This window comes from Oncorhynchus mykiss, chromosome 18 (genome assembly GCF_057628025.1).
Source record: "Oncorhynchus mykiss isolate SJ-2025 chromosome 18, ASM5762802v1, whole genome shotgun sequence".
Lineage (NCBI taxonomy): Eukaryota > Metazoa > Chordata > Actinopteri > Salmoniformes > Salmonidae > Oncorhynchus > Oncorhynchus mykiss.
The window spans coordinates 23,799,834-23,824,679 of NC_143039.1; the positions used below are offsets into that span (position 1 = coordinate 23,799,834).

General features: G+C 41.7%; 1 protein-coding gene and 1 long non-coding RNA gene across 2 annotated transcripts; both read right to left on the reverse strand.

Annotated features, from left to right (window-relative positions):
* Positions 1 to 4,773: 4,773 nt before the first annotated feature.
* LOC118941105 (uncharacterized) lies at positions 4,774 to 10,224 on the reverse strand. Its single transcript, XR_005037389.2, has 3 exons — positions 10,085 to 10,224; positions 9,806 to 9,861; positions 4,774 to 4,913 (listed from the first exon to the last, which is right to left on the reverse strand). It is a non-coding gene; the product is annotated as an uncharacterized LOC118941105 (long non-coding RNA).
* A 26-nt stretch (positions 10,225 to 10,250) lies between these two features.
* Positions 10,251 to 22,891, reverse strand: LOC118941103 (cell adhesion molecule CEACAM1). The gene is made up of 8 exons (XM_036952008.2): positions 22,709 to 22,891; positions 19,769 to 20,056; positions 19,379 to 19,633; positions 18,837 to 19,103; positions 18,615 to 18,689; positions 18,276 to 18,302; positions 14,517 to 14,549; positions 10,251 to 14,400 (listed from the first exon to the last, which is right to left on the reverse strand). The coding sequence occupies exons 1-7, from the start codon at positions 22,773 to 22,775 to the stop codon at positions 14,518 to 14,520; spliced, it is 1,011 nt and encodes a 336-aa protein (XP_036807903.1). The 5' UTR covers positions 22,776 to 22,891; the 3' UTR covers positions 10,251 to 14,400; position 14,517.
* Between the last annotated feature and the right edge of the window lie 1,955 nt (positions 22,892 to 24,846).

Here is a 24,846-nt window from a genome sequence, read left to right on the forward strand (position 1 = left end):
ATCAGTGTATAGGTCTATATTATTCTCTTAAGCTATCCGGAGCATATCTCAGTCAATGTGTTGGTAGAATTTCAGCATTCTTTTCCTCAAATTTGCTTTGTTAAAATCCCATGTTGTTAAAAAACAAAATACTGCAATGTTCCCTAAGATCTGGAAGCGAAGCAGCCCTCCGCCATCTTTAGCCTATGACCAAGGTAAAATAACCTAGCTAGCGACTTCAAATCAATTAAATATCTATCAAAGGCTAAACATATGTTTGACAAAGTAATTATGATTAATTTTACTCATCAATTCAGATGAGTCTATACCATACTGTGCAGTTGTTTGAGGCCTCCCTGTAACATATGGGAGGTGGTGCATCTAACCTCCTGCCTGGAGCAGTAGTTGTTTATTTCATCACAAAAATTGCCTGCTACAGTGTTTTACATAGAATATGTTTTTATTTTTTAAGATAAAATACTTATTACATACATTAATACATCACACACACACAATACAGTATACACAGCACATACATATTACAATGACTATAAAACAGGGGGATGTACAACTGCACAAAATGATATTTGCATGCAGGTTAAAAGCACTGTGTTGTGGTACAACAATATGTCAATATACAGTGCCTTGCGAAAGTATTCGGCCCCCTTGAACTTTGCGACCTTTTGCCACATTTCAGGCTTCAAACATAAAGATATAAAACTGTATTTTTTTTGTGAAGAATCAACAACAAGTGGGACACAATCATGAAGTGGAACGACATTTATTGGATATTTCAAACTCTTTTAACAAATCAAAAACTGAAAAATTGGGCGTGCAAAATTATTCAGCCCCTTTACTTTCAGTGCAGCAAACTCTCTCCAGAAGTTCAGTGAGGATCTCTGAATGATCCAATGTTGACCTAAATGACTAATGATGATAAATACAATCCACCTGTGTGTAATCAAGTCTCCGTATAAATGCACCTGCACTGTGATAGTCTCAGAGGTCCGTTAAAAGCGCAGAGAGCATCATGAAGAACAAGGAACACACCAGGCAGGTCCGAGATACTGTTGTGAAGAAGTTTAAAGCCGGATTTGGATACAAACAGATTTCCCAAGCTTTAAACATCCCAAGGAGCACTGTGCAAGCAATAATATTGAAATGGAAGGAGTATCAGACCACTGCAAATCTACCAAGACCTGGCCGTTGCCACAAGCCACCTGGGAGACACACCAAACATGTGGAAGAAGGTGCTCTGGTCAGATGAAACCAAAATTGAACTTTTTGGCAACAATGCAAAACGTTATGTTTGGCGTAAAAGCAACACAGCTGAACACACCATCCCCACTGTCAAACATGGTGGTGGCAGCATCATGGTTTGGGCCTGCTTTTCTTCAGCAGGGACAGGGAAGATGGTTAAAATTGATGGGAAGATGGATGGAGCCAAATACAGGACCATTCTGGAAGAAAACCTGATTTGAGTCTGCAAAAGACCTGAGACTGGGACAGAGATTTGTCTTCCAACAAGACAATGATCCAAAACATAAAGCAAAATCTACAATGGAATGGTTCAAAAATAAACATATCCAAGTGTTAGAATGGCCAAGTCAAAGTCCAGACCTGAATCCAATCGAGAATCTGTGGAAAGAACTGAAAACTGCTGTTCACAAATGCTCTCCATCCAACCTCACTGAGCTCGAGCTGTTTTGCAAGGAGGAATGGGAAAAAATTTCAGTCTCTCGATGTGCAAAACTGATAGAGACATACCCCAAGCGACTTACAGCTGTAATCGCAGCAAAAGGTGGCGCTACAAAGTATTAACTTAAGGTGGCTGAATAATTTTGCACGCCCAATTTTTTCAGTTTTTGATTTGTTAAAAAAGTTTGAAATATCCAATAAATGTCGTTCCACTTCATGATTGTGTCCCACTTGTTGTTGATTCTTCACAAAAAAATACAGTTTTATATCTTTATGTTTGAAGTCTGAAATGTGTCAAAAGGTCGCAAAGTTCAAGGGGGCTGTAACGTTCTGAGTGTAGTGGGTGAGAAGTCAGGCGCAGGAAGCAGAGAGTTCAGGGGAGTGCTATTTTAATGCACCACAACGGTGAACATAAGCCAACCCCACGAAAACAGGGCGTAAACAAAACAAACGCCCCAAACAGGGGGACTTAAACGGTCCAGAAAAGACCCACGAAATGGGAAAGCACGTAACTCACAGACGTGCACACAAGTTTACACAACACAGAAGGTCACAATAATTAATCCCGCACAAGGAACCAGGCGGGCCGGCTGACTAAATAAAGCCTCACTAATTATACAGAATTCAAAACAGGTGCACTCAATGAACACATAAGGGAGGGGGAGGAAATAATCAGTGGCAGCTAGTAGGCCGGCGACGACGACCGCCGAGCGCCACCCGAACGGGAAGGGGAGCCACCTTCGGTCGGAGTCGTGACAGTACCCCCCCCCTTGACGCGCGGCTCCCGCAGCGCGCCGACACCGGCCTCGAGGTCGACCCGAAGGACGAGGCGCAGGGCGCTCCGGATGGAGGCGATGGAAATCCCTCAACATTGACGGATCCAAAATGTCCCCCACCGGTACCCAGCACCTCTCCTCCGGACCGTACCCCTCCCAGTCCACGAGGTACTGCAGGCCCCTCACCCGGCGTCTCGAGTCCAGAATGGCCCGTATCGTATACGCCGGGGACCCCTCGATGTCCAGAGGGGGAGGAGGGACCTCCGGCACCTCACCGTCCTGTAGGGGACCAGCTACCACCGGCCTGAGGAGAGACACATGAAACGAGGGGTTAATACGATAATAGGAAGGGAGTTGTAATCGATAACACACCTCGTTTATTCTCCTCAGGACTTTGAAAGGCCCTACACACTTCTCTCCCATCGGTCCATTCTCTCCATCACTTGATCCATAGCCGTTCCGATCCGATGGAGAACGGTGGTATGATGTAGAACCCTTTCCTCCATCGATGGGAGGGGATTGGCTGTTGCTCCTGCTGACTCCATTCCTCAGGGTGCGGGATTCTGTAACGTTCTGAGTGTAGTGGGTGAGAAGTCAGGCGCAGGAAGCAGAGAGTTCAGGGGAGTGCTATTTTAATGCACCACAACGGTGAACATAAGCCAACCCCACGAAAACACAGGGCGTAAACAAAACAAACGCCCCAAACAGGGGGACTTAAACGGTCCAGAAAAGACCCACGAAATGGGAAAGCACGTAACTCACAGACGTGCACACAAGTTTACACAACACAGAAGGTCACAATAATTAATCCCGCACAAGGAACCAGGCGGGCCGGCTGACTAAATAAAGCCTCACTAATTATACAGAATTCAAAACAGGTGCACTCAATGAACACATAAGGGAGGGGGAGGAAATAATCAGTGGCAGCTAGTAGGCCGGCGACGACGACCGCCGAGCGCCACCCGAACGGGAAGGGGAGCCACCTTCGGTCGGAGTCGTGACAGGGGCCGAATACTTTCGCAAGGCACTGTAGTCATACAAAAGATTGATTGACACAAATTGTCATGGAAAAATCACATATTACATTTTGATTGCTAAAGTTGATTGTTAACTATGTGGGAGTATGAAAAGCACGCAGAGCAACAACAAAACCCGAAAACCATTTCCCCTCTACTGTATGGCCAGATTGCTAGCAAGAATGACAAGAAACTACCATGTGGGGAATCATAAGTGGCTCGTTTCAGCTCGTTGTTCTTCATACCATGTCTTGTTTTAGGTGTTTTTTCTCATGTCATGTCTACGCTAATATGGCTAAAATTTGCTAGCTAGTTAACCAACAACTGTAAAGATGTATTTGAGAGAAAACAAGTGCTCATTGTGAAAATGTATTTATGCTTTCTATGATCATTGGAGACAAAATAAATCTTACATGTTGTCAGCAATCTAAGCCAATCCAATCTGTTTGCCTCATACTTGTGGACGTGTGGATTTGTTGCTAAACAACCAACCCCGCTATAGTGCCAAAACATTATCACCGCATATTGGCTCTGCTTAAACTCCCCTACCAATGCATTGTTGTTTTTCTCAGACAATTTTTTACAATTATATTTCAACATTTGAGGTAGGCTACATGATCCCACCAGTAATAGATCAGTTGTTGTATTACTTGATGCACAGCTGAATGAGCATACATTTAAATAATTAGCTTTTTTATTTTACTGGGCTGATTTCACTGGTCAACCCCAAAGCCAACACTTCCTTTGGCCGCCTTTCCTTCCAGGTCTCTGCTGCCAATGACTGGAACGAATTGCAAAAATCACTGAAGCTGGAGACTTCTCTCCCTCTCTAACTTTAAGTATCAGCTGTCAGTGCAGCTTACCGATCACTGTACCTGTACACAGCTAATCTGTAAATAGCCCACCCAACTACCTCATCCCCATATTGTTATTTTTCCTCTTGCTCTTTTGCACTCCAGTATCTCTACTTGCACATCATCATCTGAACATCTATCACTCCAGTGTTTTTGCTAAATTGTAATTATTTCACCTCTGTGGCCTATTTATTGCCTACCTCCCTACTCTTCTACATTTGCACACACTGAATAGATTTTTCTATTGTGTTTTTTACTGTACGCTTATTTATGTGTAACTCTGTGTTCTTGTTTTTGTCGCGCTGCTTTGTTTATCTTGGCCAGGTCGCAGTTGTAACTGAGAACTTGTTCTCAACTGGCCTACCTGGCTAAATAAAGGTGAAATAAATAAATAAAAAATAAAAATGGAGCCTGCAGCTGATCAGTCTCAGCGGAGGGAAAGGGAAGCAGCCTGATCAGGGTCCGCCTTTCAAAGTCCCTCCACTCTCTCTTTCCTCCGCTGTTTGGATGTTAAATGACGAGACAGTCGTTGATGTGAATAACCACTCTTGTTCAGCACATTGCAATTCATCCGGGGTATATCAAGCACACTGGGGGGAAAAACACTGGTGTTGAAATAATTTACATTTACCAACAGACGGCATCAATGTGCCATTTTACACCCATAACATCAGTTGGCACTAACCAAAACGGACACCATCTTCCAGATGATGGCGAAACTCGAGTCGCACCATATTATTTCTGCACAAATTCATGTTGTTACTCCTATATGACCAGAGAAAGTGAAATATTTGTTGATTTTAAAATGACCCATTTCATGCCTTAACTGTTGAATAGAAAGTGTTGACAGTGCTGAGTAACTCACTCCTCCCCTTCACCTGTTTCTATGTCAAGCATGGACAATGTTCCATTTGTTCTTTTTGTGTAATTTTATGGTGCGTGTGGGGCAGAGCATATTTTATCTCCAACTTTCCCCCAAAAAGTGACATACCATATTGATAGAGATTGCTATGTGCTGCAAATTGTTTGGGGGGGCCTTTAAACACTTTTGTCATACTGAATGCAGGCAAATGCAATCAAGCAACGTGCCGTGGCATTGACCAACCAATGGTGTTAGATAATACCCACATATGTTGACACCCCTAATTATCAAATTGGAGGAATACATACAGAAAAAAATACAAATATCAATGAGTGGGATTAATTATTTAAATGATCTGTGTGTGCATTAATTCACCCAATTATACGTGCATTTATTCATGGTTGATCTATTTGTGGGCATTTATATATTTTTTTAAATGTAATTCTAATTACAGGTTTGGTCCTCCACAAGAAACAAAAATGTACCTTTTAATGTCGCAGAGTATTGCATTGAAAATTGGTCAAACTCTGCTTAGAGCGGCTATTGCAGTAGCCTAGTCTATATTACATGGTTATATTTCTGCGAAAGCTCCCTTTTCGTAGCCTATGAGGTGAAATTCAGCTTGCTACTAGATAACTTCTTGATAATGAAACTGGACTGTTGTGTGGATAAGAGTTTGTTGGCTAAAATGTACATTATTTCAATGCAGCCTAAAGTACAGACTACACACATTTCTTAATTGTCACAATGTAGCGCCTAGATTCTCCATCCTTCTCCCAAAGTCTTTGCCAAGTCGTGTATAACTCTTTGGCGCCTCCTTGTGGCAATGGCACGGCCTTGTATATTGCTTTCACCAATCAAGTTTGAACAGAAAATCTACCTGATCACTGAGGTCATAATAATAAAATCCAAAATAGAACTCAAGTCTTTTATTGAAAAAATATAAATATCAAACACCTCAAATTAACAAAATAATTGTTTGCATATGCAGGCTGGAATTCAACCATTGCAGATAAAATATATTTAAACACACTGCTCTTTCAAGTGCATTTGTTTTTCACAGCAGCATGTCTCACAAGGAAGGAGTGGACACTTGATTTAGAATGTGTCAGTCCTGTGGTGTGATCCGTTAAGCGAACCTGGCTGAGAAGTAGCCTAGTGGTTAGAGCGTTGTGCCAGTAACTGAAAGGTTGCTAGATCAAATCCGAGCATACAAGGGAAAAATCTGTTGTTCTGCACCGGAACAAGGCAGTTAACTCACTGTTCCTAGGCCATCATTGTAAATAAGAATTTGTTCTTAACTGACTTGCCTAGTTAAAAAGGTTCAATTTGAAAAATAAATAAGTAATCCAGTACATGCAATGAGACTGATCTAAGTCTAGTGTCAACTAGTCCCTTTCCCCAGCTCAGTATTCATAGATCTGAAGGGTTCAGATAGGGATATGTATGTTGGTGATGTCTGAACCCAGCCCTATATGGACCTTCCTCTGTATTGCTTTCACCAATCAAGTTTGGAAGAAATGTATTCTTAAGACAAAGTGCTGAAACAGAATTGGTGTTCAGATGTTTACATGGACAACAAGCATTCAGTTATCAACACATCACTACAAGTTTTTGCATGTGCCAGGACTCGATTTTAGAACAGTCTTGGTCCAGTCCCAGAATAAATTAATGTGAGCTGGTCTCAATTCATAACATCTTCTTTAACATAATTACATGAGACATACCAGTAACAGAACTAAAACCTGGGATATACCAGGTTAGTGGTCTTCCCCAACAAATGTTCTTACCAATCTGGTGGCAAAAAGTGTTACCCCTTACTATGGTCCATCACAGACTGATGTAGATATATGAGAGAAAAAATGTCCTAAAATTCAGGTGACAAAATTCTATTGTGAAAACAGATTTTTTTTTTTTATATATATATATAACATTACATATTACACACACACCTGAGGGTAATTTGATGAAGACAAACACTTTGTCAAAATAAAATATTAATGCGTAAACATTTCTTTTTTTAAATACACATGCACCATTGTTATTAGTAGTTAAACATCTCAGTACTGCAGAGCTCTCTCAGCAATAACACATCTCAGTACTGCAGAGCTCTCTCAGCAATAACACATCTCAGTACTGCAGAGCTCTCTCAGCAATAACACATCTCAGTACTGCAGAGCTCTCTCAGCAATAACACATCTCAGTACTGCAGAGCTCTCTCAGCAATAACACATCTCAGTACTGCAGAGCTCTCTCAGCAATAACACATCTCAGTACTGCAGAGCTCTCTCAGCAATAACACATCTCAGTACTGCAGAGCTCTCTCAGCAATAACACATCTCAGTACTGCAGAGCTCTCTCAGCAATAACACATCTCAGTACTGCAGAGCTCTCTCAGCAATAAAACATCTCAGTACTGCAGAGCTCTCTCAGCAATAACACATCTCAGTACTGCAGAGCTCTCTCAGCAATAACACATCTCAGTACTGCAGAGCTCTCTCAGCAATAACACATCTCAGTACTGCAGAGCTCTCTCAGCAATAAAACATCTCAGTACTGCAGAGCTCTCTCAGCAATAACACATCTCAGTACTGCAGAGCTCTCTCAGCAATAACACATCTCAGTACTGCAGAGCTCTCTCTTAGTAATAACACATCTCAGTACTGCAGAGCTCTCTCAGCAATAAAACATCTCAGTACTGCAGAGCTCTCTCAGCAATAACACATCTCAGTACTGCAGAGCTCTCTCAGCAATAACACATCTCAGTACTGCAGAGCTCTCTCTTAGTAATAAAACATCTCAGTACTGCAGAGCTCTCTCTCAGCAATAACACATCTCAGTACTGCAGAGCTCTCTCTTAGTAATAAAACATCTCTGTACTGCAGAGCTCTCTCTTAGTAATAAAACATCTCAGTACTGCAGAGCTCTCTCAGCAATAACACATCTCAGTACTGCAGAGCTCTCTCAGCAATAACACATCTCAGTACTGCAGAGCTCTCTCTTAGTAATAAAACATCTCAGTACTGCAGAGCTCTCTCTCAGCAATAACACATCTCAGTACTGCAGAGCTCTCTCTTAGTAATAAAACATCTCAGTACTGCAGAGCTCTCTCAGCAATAAAACATCTCAGTGCTGAATAGCTCTCTCTTAGTAATACAACATCTCAGTACTGCAGAGCTCTCTCAGCAATAACACATCTCAGTACTGCAGAGCTCTCTCAGCAATAAAACATCTCAGTACTGCAGAGCTCTCTCTTTACAAGGTAGATGAGCTCTACCTCATCTACCTGGGTAATAAAACAATAACCTGTACAAATTCCTTGACATAGGTCAAGTGAAATGATATAAGACATTCATTCAGCTGTGACTTAAAACAGAAAGTGCATTGGGTTGGCATAAAGCGCTCTGGAGAAAATACCTGAAAAGGAATCATTCAACCACAAAGTGATTGACACTATGGCTTCAAACAAAAACAACCATCACAAATTGATTGAGATTTTAAAAGATGAGACATGAATACTGAGAAAGGTTAAGAATCCACAAAGCTATTTACCTCAAAGTAGAAGATAATCTCTTGTTTTTTTCCATCAAATTGTTCTGAGATACAAATATTGCCCTCATTTCTGAAGTACTATAAATTCATAAAGCACACAGCTCATCACATTATACAGTGAGCTCCAAAAGCATTGAGACAGTGACACTTTTTTGGTTGTTTTGACTCTGTACTCCAGCACTTTGGATTTTAAATCATACAATGAATATGAGGTTAAAGCGCAGACTGTCTAACTTAATCACTCATCATTATTCACGATTCATTCAGGATTATCAGTAATCATGGTAGCATCCATAGTCAGGTAAACGTGTCTAGAAACATTATATTCTTATTTAGAATAAAAGTTGTGCTGCCATCCTGTTAGGAGGTAACAGATTATTTTATTACAATGGTTAAAATGGATTTTCATTGTGTTCCATGGTGGAGCTTTCTGGTACTTAGACTGTACGCAAACAGGAAGTAGAGAATTCGTTCTGCACGCATAGAAGCAGCTAAAAACAACGCTACGATGCAGGTCTTTCAGTGTAGTTATTTCTTGTCACGCTTCAGCCTGGGAAAATATGTGTTTTTTAACAAACGTTTTCAATATATTCATTCAAGAAAAGTCACGCCTTGGGAGTTTTATTGAAGACTTAGTTGTTAGCTATCTGTCTAGTTTTGCATGGGAACGCAACTCAAGGGCAGAATAAAAGTAACAATGCATTATTTATCATTAATTTCTATTGGGCACAAAATAATCTGAGACACAACCAAAACAAACAGCAAATGCATCCAACAAGTTTGTAGAGTCACAAGCTTAATGTAATCATTGTTTTCGTGGCCAGGTCACATGGTCTGGAAAAACTCTTGGTCTTATGTTATAAATGCAACAACAGGTGTTCCTCCTTTCCTTTAAGAATACCAGCACCAATCAGACTTGTTCATTGTTTGTCTTTCATTGCATCCAAATTAAAATAATAATACCACATGTTGATAATCACTAACATAATAACAACGTAATAATGTGAGCACTTCCTAATGCTTCTTAATAAATGTTGTGGTTGGTGTCTTTCTCAGACTCTTACTTACCATCCTAAAATACTGGATTCTTTACTTGTGGTCTTTCTACTTCAATGGAGTGGCATCTGGCAAGAAAACACACAAGCAGAAGAGTTGGACATAATCATACACACATGCAGGTAAACACACACATCCCTGCTCTCCCTTCACACCCTCATAAGCTACAACAATCAAACAGTACAGGCATTTCCTAGTTGGTCTTTTCTGGACCACAAACTTGCTCTGACAATCCTCAAGGTAAACAACAACAACAACAACATAGTAGATGGCGGAATGCCACTGTCTTACCTCAGGCTTGGGCTCATCTTTAGGACTGTTTGACCCACTGGCTTCAGCTGCTAATTAGATTATTTCTAGTAACCCTCTAAATCACGTGTCAAACTCATTCCATGGAGGGCCGAGTGTCTGCAGGTTATCGCCCCTCCCTTGGACTTGAACTCCTTTCACCTGGTTGTCAAATCAAATCAAATTTATTTGTCACATACACATGGTTAGCAGATGTTAATGCGAGTGTAGCGAAATGCTTGTGCTTCTAGTTCCGACAATGCAGTAATAACCAACGAGTAATCTAACCTAACAATTCCAAAACTACTACCTTATATACACACAAGTGTAAAGGGATAAAGAATATGTACATAAAGATATATGAATGAGTGATGGTACAGAACGGCAGGCAAGATGCAGTAGATGGTATCGAGTACAGTATATACATATGAGATGAGTAATGTAGGGTATGTAAACAAAGTGGCATAGTTTAAAGTGGCTAGTGATACATGTATTACAATAAGATGCAGTAGATGTAGACATATGAGATGAATAATGTAGGGTATGTAAACATTATATTAAGTAGCATTGTTTAAAGTGGCTAGTGATATATTTTACATCAATTTCCATCAATTCACATTATTAAAGTGGCTGGAGTTGAGTCAGTGTGTTGGCAGCAGCCACTCAATGTTAGTGGTGGCTGTTTAACAGTCGGATGGCCTTGAGATAGAAGCTGCTTTTCAGTCTCTCGGTCCCAGCTTTGATGCACCTGTACTGACCTCGCCTTCTGGATGATAGCGGGGTGAACAGGCAGTGGCTCGGGTGGTTGTTGTCCTTGATGATCTTTATGGCCTTCCTGTGACATCGGGTGGTGTAGGTGTCCTGGAGGGCAGGTAGTTTGCCCCCGGTGATGCATTGTGCAGACCTCACTACCCTCTGGAGAGCCTTACGGTTGTGGGCGGAGCAGTTGCCGTACCAGGCGGTGATACAGCCCGACAGGATGCTCTCGATTGTGCATCTGTAGAAGTTTGTGAGTGTTTTTGGTGACAAGCCGAATTTCTTCAGCCTCCTGAGGTTGAAGAGGTGCTGCTGTGCCTTCTTCACGATGCTGTCTGTGTGGGTGGACCAATTCAGTTTGTCTGTGATGTGTACGCCGAGGAACTTAAAACTTACTACCCTCTCCACTACTGTCCCATCGATGTGGATAGGGGGGTGCTCCCTCTGCTGTTTCCTGAAGTCCACAATCATCTCCTTAGATTGGTTGACGTTGAGTGTGAGGTTATTTTCCTGACATCACACTCCGAGGGCCCTCACCTCCTCCCTGTAGGCCGTCTCGTCGTTGTTGGTAATCAAGCCTACCACTGTAGTGTTGTCCGCAACTTGATGATTGAATTGGAGGCGTGCGTGGCCACGCAGTCATGGGTGAACAGGGAGTACAGGAGAGGGCTCAGAACGCACCCTTGTGGGGCCCCAGTGTTGAGGATCAGCGGGATGTTGTTACCTACCCTCCCCAACTGGGGGTGGCCCGTCAGGAAGTCAAGTACCCAGTTGCACAGGGTGGGGTCGAGACCCAGGGTCTCGAGCTTGATGACGAGTTTGGAGGGTACTGTGGTGTTAAATGCTGAGCTGTAGTCGATGAACAGCATTCTCACATAGGTATTCCTCTTGTCCAGATGGGTTAGGGTAGTGTGCAGTGTGGTTGAGATCGCATCGTCTGTGGACCTATTTGAGCAGTAAGCAAATTGGAGTGGGTCTAGGGTGTCAGGTAGGGTGGAGGTGATATGGTCCTTGACTAGTCTCTCAAAGCACTTCATGATGACAGAAGTGAGTGCTACGGGGCGGTAGTCGTTTAGCTCAGTTACCTTAGCTTTCTTGGGAACAGGAACTATGGTGGCCCTGTTGAAGCATGTGGGAACAGCAGACTTGGATAAGGATTGATTGAATATGTCCGTAAACACACCAGCCAGCTGGTCTGCGCATGCTCTGAGGGCGCGGCTGGGGATGCCGTCTGGGTCTGCAGCCTTGCGAGGGTTAACACGTTTAAATGTTTTACTCACGTCGGCTGCAGTGAATGAGAGTCCGCATGTTTTGGTTGGCAAAGCGGGCAAAAAAGTTATTTAGTCTGCCTGGGAGCAAGACATCCTGGTCCGTGACGGGGCTGGTTTTCTTTTTGTAATCCGTCATTGACTGTAGACCCTGCCACATACCTCTTGTGTCTGAGCCGTTGAATTGAGATTCTACTTTGTCTCTATACTGACGCTTAGCTTGTTTGATTGCCTTGCGGAGGGAATAGTTACGCTGTTTGTATTCGGTCATGTTTCCGGTCACCTTGCCCTGATTAAAAGCAGTGGTTCGCGCTTTCAGTTTCACTCGAATGCTGCCATCAATCCACGGTTTCTGGTTTGGGAATGTTTTAATCTTTGCTATGGGAACGACATCTTCAATGCACGTTCTAATGAACTCACACACCGAATCAGCGTATTCGGCAATTTTGTTGCAATGCGGAACATATCCCAGTCCACGTGATGGAAGCAGTCCTGGAGCATGGAATCAGATTGGTCGGACCAGCGTTGAACAGACCTCAGCGCGGGAGCTTCTTGTTTTAGCTTCTGTCTGTAGGCAGGGAGCAACAAAATGGAGTTGTGGTCAGCTTTTCCGACAGGAGGGCGGGGGAGGGCCTTATATGGTTCGCGGAAGTTAGAATAGCAATGATCCAAGGTTTTACCAGCCCTGGTTGCGCAATCGATATGCTGATACAATTTAGGGAGTCTTGTTTTCAGATTAGCCTTGTTAAAATCCCCAGCTACAATGAATGCAGCCTCAGGATATGTGGTTTCCAGTTTGCAAAGAGTCAAATAAAGTTTGTTCAGAGCCATCGATGTGTCTGCTTGGGGGGGAATATATACGGCTGTGATTATAATCGAAGAGAATTCCCTTGGTAGATAATGCGGTCGACATTTGAGAGCCGAGTGTCTGCAGGTTATCGCCCCTTCCCTTGGACTTGAACTCCTTTCACCTGGTTGTCTAAGTCTTAATTGAAAGAAAAATGAAGAAAAAAAAGATAGTAAGCCCTTCATGGAATGAGTTTGACACCCCAGTTCTAGATGAACCCTCTATACTTATAATAAACAGTATAATGTATTTCAAATCAAATTTTATGGTACAACCGCAGAATACAACAGACCTTACCATGAAATGCTTACTTACAAGCCCTTATCCAACAATGCAGTTCAAAAAATAGTTAAGAAAATATTTACTAAATAAATAAAAGAAAAAAGAAGAAAATGACATAACAATAACACGGCTATATACAGGGGGTACCGGTACCGAGTCGATGTGCGGGGGTACAGGCTAGTCAAGGTCATTTGTAAAGTGACTATGCATGGATAATAAACAGCGAGTAGCAGCAGTGTAAAAACAAAGGCGAGGGCAATGTAAATAGTCCGGGTGGCCATTTGATTAATTGTTCAGCAGTCTTATGGTTTGGTGGTAGAAGCTGTTAGGGAGCCTTTTGGTCCTAGACTTGGCACTACGGTACTGCTTGACGTGTGGTAACAGACGGAACAGTCTGTGACTTGGGCGACTGGAGTCTGACAATTTTTTGGGCCTTCCTCTGACACGGCCGAGTACATAGGTCCTGGATGGCAGGAAGCTTGGTCTCAGTGATGTACTGGGCTGTACGCACTACCCTCTGTAGCGCCTTACGATCGGATGCCAAGCAGTTACCATACCAGGCAGTGATGCAACCGGTCTTGCTCTCATTGAGGGAGAGGTTGTTATCCTGGCACCACACTGCCAGGTCTCTGAGGACCTCCCTATAGGCTGTCTCATCATTGTCTGTGATCAGGCCTACCACTGTTGTGTCGTCAGCAAACTTAATGATGGTGTTGGAGTCATGCATGGCCACGCAGTCATGGGTGAACAGGGAGTACAGGAGGGGACTAAGCACGCATCCCTGAGGGGCCCCAGTGTTGAGGATCAGCGTGGCAGATGTGTTATTGACTACTCTTACCACCTGGGGGGGCGGCCCATCAGGAAGTCCAGTTGCAGAGGGAGGTGTTTAGTCCCAGCGTCCTTAACTTAGTGATAAGCTTTGTGGGCACTATTGTGTTGAACGCTGAGCTGTAGCCAATGGTCTGTGACCATTGACGTTTAGCATTTAAGAATCAGTCAGTTACAGGAATCAAATCATCAAGACAAATATGGTTGGAGTTCACTGTAACTGTCGGGTAAACTATCCGCTTAAGTTTCATACACGCCTCCATTCTCCTGCCCCTTTCCAGGCTTGTCTGCGTCCTCTTCCCCTGCTTTGTGGTTGACCATCAGCGGAACCATAATCTCTGCAGAATCACACACAGAAGGAAGACATCAACTACAGCCTCTCTCCTACTGCATCAACTGCTATTTAAGAATTGACCTCTGCTTTATACAGTCTTAAATTAACTGGATTACTTGCCTCATTCTGTCTGGACTCCTTCACTGCCTTTAGCTGAGGAGAAGAGAGAAAAGTTGAGCTTATCATTCTCATACACAGATCACATTAGTATTTGTTGTGTTCACTTCTGGATGACAATGAAAAGGAGGCTCAGTGGCAGAATTCCAGGTGAATGCCACTGCCTTCTTACCCTCAGGTTTTGACTCATATTTAGGTGTCAGCTGCTGATGAGAACAGAAGGACAAACTTTCTCTAAATCAGATCATTTTGAAATAAACACTACTATACTTCAAAGCATTCAGATGTACAACTGACTAGTTATCCCCACTTTCCCAATACATAGTGTATTATAATTCACTTTTAAGAATCTGTCATTTACAGCAGTGTTTCCCATAGGATTGGTCATTCAACATTGGTTTACAGCAACCAGAGTAGAAGAGGTTCCTTGAATTTAGGATGTACAGTTGAAATTGGAGGTTTACATACACTTCTGTTGGAAGCATTAAAATACATTTTTCAACCACTCCACAAAGTTCTTGGTAACAAACTATAGTTTAGGCAAGTCGGTTAGGACATCTACTTTGTTTATGACAAAGTCATTTTTCCAACAATTGTTAACAGACAGATTATTTCACTGTATCACAATTCCAGTGGATCAGAAGTTTACATACACTGAGTTGACTGTGCCTTTAAAGAGCTTGGAAAATTCCAGAAAATTATGTCATGGCTTTAGAAGCTTCTGATAGGCTAATTGACATTATTTGAGTGTACCTGTGGATGTATTTCAAGGCCTACCTTCAAACTCAGTGACTCTTTGCTTGACATCATGGGAAAATCAAAAGAAATCAGCTAAGACCGCAGAAGAAATATTGTAGACCTCCAAGTCTGGTTCATCCTTGGGAGCAATTTCCAAACGCCTGAAGGTACCACATTCACCTGTACAAACAATAGTACGCAAGTATAAACACCATAGGACCACGCAGCCGTCATACCGCTCAGGAAGGAGATGCGTTCTGGCTCCTAGAGATGAACGTACTTGGTGCGAAAAGTGCAAAGCGATCCCAGAACAACATCAAAGGACATTGTGAAGATGCTGGAGGAAACAGGTACAAACGTATCTATATCCACAGTAAAACGAGTCCTATATCAACATAACCTGTAAGGCTGCTCAGCAAGGAAGAAGCCACCGCTCCAAAACCGCCATTAAAAAGAAAGACTACGGTTTGCAACTGCACATGGGGACAAAGATCGTACCTTTTGGAGAAATGGCCTCTGGTCTGATGAAACAAAAATAGAACTGTTTGGCCATAATGACCATTGTTATGTTTGGAGGAAAAAGGGGGAGGCTTGAAAGCCGAAGAAAGGGGGTGGCAGCATCATGTTGTGGGGGTGATTTGCTGCAGGAGGGACTGGTGCACTTCACAAAATAGATGGCTTCATGAGGTAGGAAAATTATGTGGATATATTGAAGCAACATCAAGAAATTAGTAAGGAAGTTAAAGCTTGGTCGCAAATGGGTCTTCCAAATGGACAATGACCCCAAGCACACTTCCAGAGTTGTGGTAAAATGGCTTAAGGACAACAAAGTCAAGGTATTAGAGTGGCCATCACAAAGCCCTGACCCCAATCCTATAGAAAATTTGTGGGCAGAACTCAAAAAGCGTGTGCGAGCAAGGACGCCCATAAACCTGACTCAGTTACACCAGCTCTGTCAAGAGGAATGGGCCAACATTCACCCAACTTATTGTGGGAAGCTTGTGAAAGGCTACCCGAAACGTTTGACCCAAGTTAAACAATTTAAAGGCAATGCTACCAAATACTAATTGAGTGTATGTAAACCTCTGACCCACTGGGAATGTGATGAAAGAAATAAAAGTGGAAATAGATCACTCTACTATTATTCTAACATTTCACATTCTTAATATAAAGTGGTGATCCTAACTAGAGGTCAACCGATTATGATTTTTCAACGCCAATACCAATACCGATTATTGGAGGACCATAAAAGCCGATACCGATTAAATTGGCTGTTTTTATTTATTTATTTATTTGTAATAATGACAATTACAACAATACTGAATGAACACATTTTTTTAACTTAATATAATGCATCAAAATAAATTTCACCTCAGGTAAATAATGAAACAAGTTCAATTTGGTTTAAATAATGCAAAGTCCAACAAAGTGTTGGAGAAGAAAGTAAAACTGCAATATGTTCCATGTAAAATATGTGCCATGTAAGAAAGCTAACGTTTCAGTTCCTTGCTCAGAACATAAGAAAGCTGGTGGTTCCTTTTAACATGAGTCTTCAATATTCCCAGGTAAGAAGTTTTAGGTTGTGGTTATTATAGGAATAATAGGACTATTTCCCTCTATACCATTTGTATTTCATTAACCTTTGACTATTGGATGTTCTTATAGGCACTTTAGTATTGCCAGTGTAACAGTATAGCTTCCGTCCCTCTCCTCGCTCCTCCCTGGGCTCGAACCAGCAACACAATGACAATTAGCACGCGCTAACTAGCTAGCCATTTCACTTCGGTTACACAAGCCTCATCTCGGGAGTTGATAGGCTTGAAGTCATAAACAGCGCAATGCATGACGCACAACGAAGAGCTGCTGGCAAAATGCACGAAAGTGCTGTTTAAATTCATGTTCATGCGCCTGCTTCTGCCTACCACCGCTCAGTCAGATACTTGTATGCTCAGTCAGATTATATGCAACGCAGGACACGCTAGATAATATCTAGTAATATCATCAACCATGTGCAGTTAACTAGTGATTATGATTGATTGTTTTTTATAAAGGTCAATTTAATGCTAGCTAGCAACTTACCTTGGTTTACTGCATTTGCGTAACTCCTTGTGGAGTGCAACAAGAGAGAGGCAGGTCGTTATTGCGTTGGACTAGTTAAGGTTGCAAGACTCTCGGGATCCCCTGAGCTGACAAGGTGAAAATCTGTCGTTCTGCCCCTGAACAAGGCAGTTAACCCACTGTTCCTAGGCCGTCATTGAAAATAAGAATGTGTTCTTAACTGACTTGCCTAGTTAAATAAAGTTTAAATAAATGTTTTAAACAATTATTTATATATATATATATATATATATATATAAAATCGGAATGGCCGATTAAATTATGGCCGATTTCAAGTTTTCATAACATTCGAAAATCGGTATTTTTGGGCGCTGATTATTATTTTTATATATATATAAAAATAATAATCAGCGCCCAAAAATACCGATTTTCATAAAAATAATAATCAGCGCCCAAAAATACCGATTTTCGAATGTTATGAAAACTTGAAATCGGCCATAATTTAATCGGCCATTCCGATTAAATCGGTCGACCTCTAATCCTAACTGACCTAAGACAGGGAATTTGTTATAGGGGGGGGGGGGGGGTGTATCTGTACTTTACTATTTATATATTTGACAACTTGTACTTCACTATATTCCTAAAGAAAATAATGTACTTTTTACTCCATACATTTTCCATGACACCTACAAGTACTTGTTACAATTAGAATGCTCAGACATGACAGCAATATGGTCCAATCCACACACCTATCAATATAATGCATTGTCATTCCTACTGCCTCTGATCTGGCGGACTCACTAAACACAAATACTGCATTTGTAAATGATGCCTGAGTGTTGCAGTGTGCATACATTAATACATTATTAAGACCATTTCAATTAAATTAAATGCACATTGTCTAACGTTTTGGTGAAGCAGTGAGTATGAAGAGTTGGACCAGAAAGAGACAGAGAATCATCCTACCTTTCATTTTCTTCCACACCAACCAAACTGGGGAGTGAAAATACAAATATTTGACAACTTCTTAAAGTACAAGTCTGCATTAACCATTCTATCAGCTATTGAGTATGACTTCACTGACAATTACACGCTTAAGCTGCAAGAACAGATATTTTCAGACAGCACCAATAAACAACCTGCATACAGTACCTGCACACAGTACCTGCACACCTGAACACTACTGTAAATATAGGTAGAACAGGTATCCCCTTCAGGGGGTATAGCTCATCACTGTTGTTGCTGCTGTTATGTCAATCTGTGCTTCACAACTATGTACATGTTAGATAGACGTGCTGTTCTTACCTGTTATGACGGCAACAAGCGCTACAATGGTAACGACAACACCAACAACAACCCCACCACCAATTTCAGAAGGCTCTGAAATGAAAAATACATTTTGTATTAATACTTTGAATGGAGTTTCAGGTATTCAACATAGGACATTTTGAATGCTGCACTACAACACTAGCAGTGTCACTAACATATCAATAGATAAGATTAACACACGTATGAGTGTCCACTCACCTGGACCAAACACCTCTCCAACTGGCTCACTGACTTCCCCACTAACAGAGTTCTTCAGCTTGCAGATGTACTTGTAACTGTTGGTTGATTTGCCAGTGTCGCTCTTAGAGACAATCAGCTGTTTTCCTATGACCTCCCACGCCCCCTCCCCCACTTTCCAGCTGTAGGTGACGGGTTCAGCACCAGTGGCGTCGCCTTCACAGGTTAGAATGCAGGAGGTTTTGTTGGAGTTGCAGGTATAAGTGATTGTGGGTTTGGAAACTGCCTCTGTAAATTCAGGAACGAAAGAGAAAGAAAAAGCAGGAAAAAAATGCTTGTGAGGCACTGCATAATCTGCTATTTAATATAGAGGCACACAGACAGAAACATTTACTGATAACATAATATATATGTCCTCTCAAGCACTTTGCTGTTGGAACTCCACATAATAAACCCCAATGTCTGTTTTCAACATAGTGTAGCATTGAAAATGTCCTACAACACTAGCAGTGTTACTAACATATCAATACATAAGACTGTAACACACTTGAGGGTCCACTCACCTGGACCAAACACCTCACTGACTTCCCCACTAACGGAGTTCTTCATCTTGCAGAAGTACTTGTAACTGTTGGTTGATTTACCAGTGTAGTTCTTAGAGACAACCAGCTGTTTTCCTATGACCTCCCACGCCCCCTCTCCCTCTTTCCAGCTGTAGGTGACTGGTTCAGCATCAGTGGTGTCGCCCTCACAGGTCAGAGTGCAGGAGGTTTTGTCTGGGTTACAGGAAGAAGTGATGGTGGGTTTGGGGACTGCCTCTGTAAATAGAGGAAAGAAACAGGAATCATTTGGGGAAAAGCTTATGAGGCACAGCAATAGATAACCTGCTGTTTCTACACAACCACACACAGGTACATACACACAGATGTACACACAAACACAGAAATACTTACTGATAACAGACAGTGTATATGTCTGGTCAAGCAGTTTGCTGTTGAACTCCACAGAATAAACTCCACTGTCTGTTTTCTTCAATCCACTGATTCTCAGCTCTCCAGTAGTATTGTCCAGGGTTGTGTGGTTTTTGAAGGCACCATAGATATCCAGACCACCAAAATCCTTGTCCCACTCTGCCACCTTGTTCTTCCCATGCTTCCATAGGATGCTTGTGATGGGGTCAGGCACTGTGGACTTATCTGGTTTCAACACGAGCTCACCTCCCACTTCATGATAAAGATAATCTAGGAGAGCAGACATTTCATACATGTATCAGAGTATCAATGTATCCAGGGTAACACATTATGGTTAGGGTATAAATATGTAGTCCTAACCCTATTGGCATTGAAAGAGACATTATTATCAACCTTTACTGTTTATATCTAGAATTCTGCTTGCTGGGTGTATCTTGTCTATGTAGTCTGACCATTTTACCACTATTTTCCCCCTCACTAACACCACTGGAGTAGAAATTGATCTAGACTACGCAACAGATGAAAATCTTTGGATACACGCTGCCTCGGAGGCTGTCCACTATTATGCAATGGGTGGGTCCAATCCTGAATGCTGATTGGCTAAAAGCACATTCCAGATGGTGTCTATTGCACAAGTTATCATCGGCTAAATCTATGATGTTAAAATGCCTATTTACTCTGTTCCATCTGACTGCGCAATCCACTGTCTCCTCATCCCAGGCAGGGAAGATATACACTTGATCCCCACTATAAAAAGCATTTAGACATTATCTCAGATTTGTATAAACCTTACTGTCCGTCTCTCTGACATTTGCAACATTGTTTCAATATTCAAATTTGATCTCCAACTGTACCATAGTAATGAACGTTTAGGGGTCGGGACGAGAGAGAGAGGCAGGCAGTATTTCTCAGACAGTCAAAATCTTGAATCAGCTGGCATCATTTTTATGAATTTATATACAAAGAAATGTAAATTTAAAAAAGTTATAACGAAATGAAGTGCGGCTAGTTTGCAGTCTTTCCAGCTTCAGTTTGAAGTTATTGTGTTAGCTGTGTTGTTGGCTAGCTCTTTTGAACAACAGTGTCCTAACAAGAGTGCACATTTTCTATGCCAGGCAAAATCGTGCATCATTACATCATTGCTATGGATATATCCAAATAAATGTCACTAGAAAACAGCTTAAACAAATGCAGCTACTTTTTTTTCCTGTCTGCACTGTTTGACTCCTCTGCTCCTCTGTCCTCCACTCGTTACCTGTATTAATGGCATCTGTTTGAACTTGTTATCAGTATAAAAGACACCTGTCCACAACCTCAAACAGTCACACTCCAAACTCCACCATGGCCAAGACCAAAGAGCTGTCAAAGGACATCAGAAAAAAATTGTAGACCTGCACCAGGCTGGGAAGAATCTGCAATCGGTAAGCAGCTTGGTTTGAAGAAATCAACTGTGGGAGCAATTATTAGGAAATGGAAGACATACAAGACCACTGATAATCTCCCTCGATCTGGGGCTCCACGCAAGATCTCACCCCGTGGGGTCAAAATGATCACAAGAACGGTGAGCAAAAATCCCAGAACCACACAGGGCGACCTAGTGAATGACCTGCAGAGAGCTGGGACCAAAGTAACAAAGCCTACCATCAGTAACCCACTACCCCGCCAGGGACTCAAATCCTGCAGTGCCAGACGTGTCCCCCTGCTTAAGCCAGTACATGTCCAGGCCCATCTGAAGTTTGCTAGAGAGCATTTGGATGATCCAGAAGAAGATTGGGAGAATGTCATATGGTCAGATTAAACCAAAATATAACTTTTTTGTAAAAACTCAACTCGTCGTGTTTGGAGGACAAAGAATGCTGAGTTGCATCCAAAGAACACCATACCTACTGTGAAGCATGGGGGTGGAAACATCATGCTTTGGGGCTGTTTTTCTGCAAGGGACCAGGATGACTGATCCGTGTAAAGGAAAGAATGAATGGGGCCATGTATTGTGAGATTTTGAGTGAAAACCTCCCGCCGGGCAACGAGAAGGAGTGGCTTCGTAAGAAGCATTTCAAGGTCCTGGAGTGGCCTAGCCAGTCTCCAGATCTCAACCCCATAGAAAATCTTTGGAGGGAGTTGAAAGTCCGTGTTGCCCAGCAACAGCCCCAAAACATCACTGCTCTAGAGGAGATCTGCATGGAGGAATGGGCCAAAATACCAGCAACAGTGTGTGAAAACCTTGTGAAGACTTACAGAAAACGTTTGACCTCTGTCATTGCCAACAAAGGGTATATAACAAAGTATTGAGAAAAACTTTTGTTATTGACCAAATACTTATTTTCCACCATAATTTGCAAATAAATTCATTAAAAATCCTACAATGTGATTTTCTGGATTTTTTCCCCTCATTTTGTCTCATAGTTGAAGTGTACCTATGACGAAAATTACAGGCCTCTCTCATCTTTTTAAGTTGGAGAACTTGCACAATTGGTGGCTGACTAAATACTTTTTTGCCCTACTGTATATACTTTTAAGAGTGCTATTTGAGGACCCCTTGTAGTAAATGCCTTTTACTACAAGGGGTAGTTATTGAGAAATGATTTACAGTATACACACATCCATGCACACCCAGCCCCTTCTGTATGCTTGCGCCTTGGCTAAATTCGTCTGTGCGTAGCTAAACGGAATAAGAAGAGTGCGGTACTCATACAAACCCACATGCCATGCGTTTTTTCATTGAATTGATTCCCGACTCCGGCGGCTGCGCTTGTTCGTTAAGTTGCAACACGCATATTGTGTTCATACGGCACATTGATACATATCCTATACCTATTGTACATGACAATCAAACATTATGTGATAATGTTGTAGGCTAGGCTATACAATAAGAACACTAGATATAGCACACAAATATTAGGTAGGCCGGTCGGTTCAACTTACCTCCGGAAACCACCTTTTGCGCCAGACGAAAGCAGAAGCACAATCCAATGAACGTAAGTTTGGGCATATTTTCTAGTTAGTTTGTTTACATATTAAATAAAAGTAAATTAAAATTAGATGTGCTAAAAAAAACTGTGCGGGTCATAGCCTTCTTCTTCGCTGAGATTGCGGTTGGCATCCCAAAAAAACACGTTGCATTACCGCCACCTACTAGACTGGGGTATAACTCCCTTATACTTTGCTAAAATAAATAAATAACAAAATACCTTACCATCTAACACTAAAAAAAAAACTCACAAAAATAACAAAGAAATACCACACTCAACTATTTAAATATATTTAGTCCTACTTCAGGCCAACAGCCTGAAAGGATAGGACACTAGCACTTAACACACCCTGCAACTCTTCTGATGTAAAGTCTCGCAGACCCGAATGCCTCTCTGCAGCTGCCACCACAACCTCTATTTTCTGCGACTTACGTTCCATCCCTGCAGTACAATTGATAATCATTACTATAAATGCCCAAAATCCAATCCTACTGAAACATACAGAACCAGTCAAAAGTTTGGACACACCTAATCATTCAAGGGTTTTTCTTTATATTTACTATTTTCTACATTGTAGAATAATAGTGATGATGTCAAAACTATGAAATAACACATATGGAATCATGTAGTAACCAAAAAAGTGTTAAGTAAATCGAAATATATTTTATGTTTGAGATTCTTCAAAGTAGCCACCCTTTGCCTTGATGACAGTTTTTGCACACTCTTTGCATTCTCTCAACCAGCTTCATGAGGTAGTCACCTGGAATGCATTTCTAATAACAGGTGTGCCTTGTTCATTTGTGTAATTTTTGTCCTTCTGAATGCATTTGAGCCAATCAGTTGTCATGACGTTTCCCTCTTTGGGTACAGCAAGCCCCATCTCCCTGCCTCCTGCACACCGTCTACTGTGGTCAGAGAGAGGTCGTAAATTCCTGAGGAGATGATCTCCTCATGGCCACAGTATAGAGACATAGTGAATTTTCATAGAGAACAAAGGAATTTCTTCCACCTCACAGAACTTGAGGTCCGAACAACATTGATGTTCCGGAGAAGATATAAAAGATCGGTAAGGAATCCAGCTACGAACTGGTCCGTTTGTTACAACTTGGGGAAGCTCATGGGAGACGGTGCGGCCACATTACTATAACACTGTTCATATAATAGCCTCAGATATTAGGTTTAAATCTAATTGTTGTATAAGATGAATGAGTGAGGATGATACTGTTTTTAAATTGTGTAATGTGATTTTGGACTGTTTAATGAAGGAAACTGCAATTCCCTTTTGAGTTTAACCTAATCAGTGGGCCGCCCATGAGCCCAGTTAGGGTCGGGTATCCTGGGAAAGGCCCTTTTCTGCAACTCCCGAAAAAAACTCCAACTTTGAGAATGTCTCAACAGACCATGTTTCTCTCAATCACGAGAGGACAAAAGGTTGCAGACCAGCTTACACTCTTAGACTATCGATACCAACAGAATAAGAACAGTCTTTGATAATAATTACTAGTCTGCAGCTAGGAATTCGCTATCATTGAACGCGAAGAACGACAACCGCCGAAACACCTATCGATAACGACATGAATGAATGTCTTTCTGAACTATCCACTCTAACCACAACAGAGAGAGAGAGAGAGAGAGAGAGAGAGGAAACTCTCCAACAGAAACCCGACGACACACTGAGCGTAAATATAAAGTATATATATTGATTGCAATTGTTCCCGAATGAGTGAGCATTCATGTGAAAAGGATTAGCATTTCAATTGTTATAATTATCAACTGTGTGTTGTCTTATCTTAGTCGACCCCCACTCACTTTGGTACACCAAGCCGCCATGCCGGTTTAGCGCACTAGGGCACATCCCCCTATCATTTCTTGTAACCATATTTACTTTGTTTGATTGTGCACTTCTGCGATTGTTTAGTTAGTTAATAAATAAATGATTTAAGACAATTGATGTATGGATGACTCATAGTGAAGACTGAGTTCGTGCAGAAAACCAACAATTTACGACGTTTGGAATGAGACTAACGTGAGGTAAAGTCAATAATTCATTAATTCGAAGACTAATTGATCAGATATAAAATATCTGAAAAG

Excerpts from the sequence above, each read along its gene's own strand:
- LOC118941103 (XM_036952008.2), bottom strand. The coding sequence starts at position 22,775 with ATGCCCAAACTTACGTTCATTGGATTGTGCTTCTGCTTTCGTCTGGCG. Across the intron at positions 19,634-19,768 it reads ATATACACTGTCTGTTATCA|AGGCAGTCCCCAAACCCACC; the intron begins GTAAGTATTTCT and ends CTCTATTTACAG. Across the intron at positions 19,104-19,378 it reads CAGTGAGGTGTTTGGTCCAG|AGGCAGTTTCCAAACCCACA; the intron begins GTGAGTGGACCC and ends CTGAATTTACAG.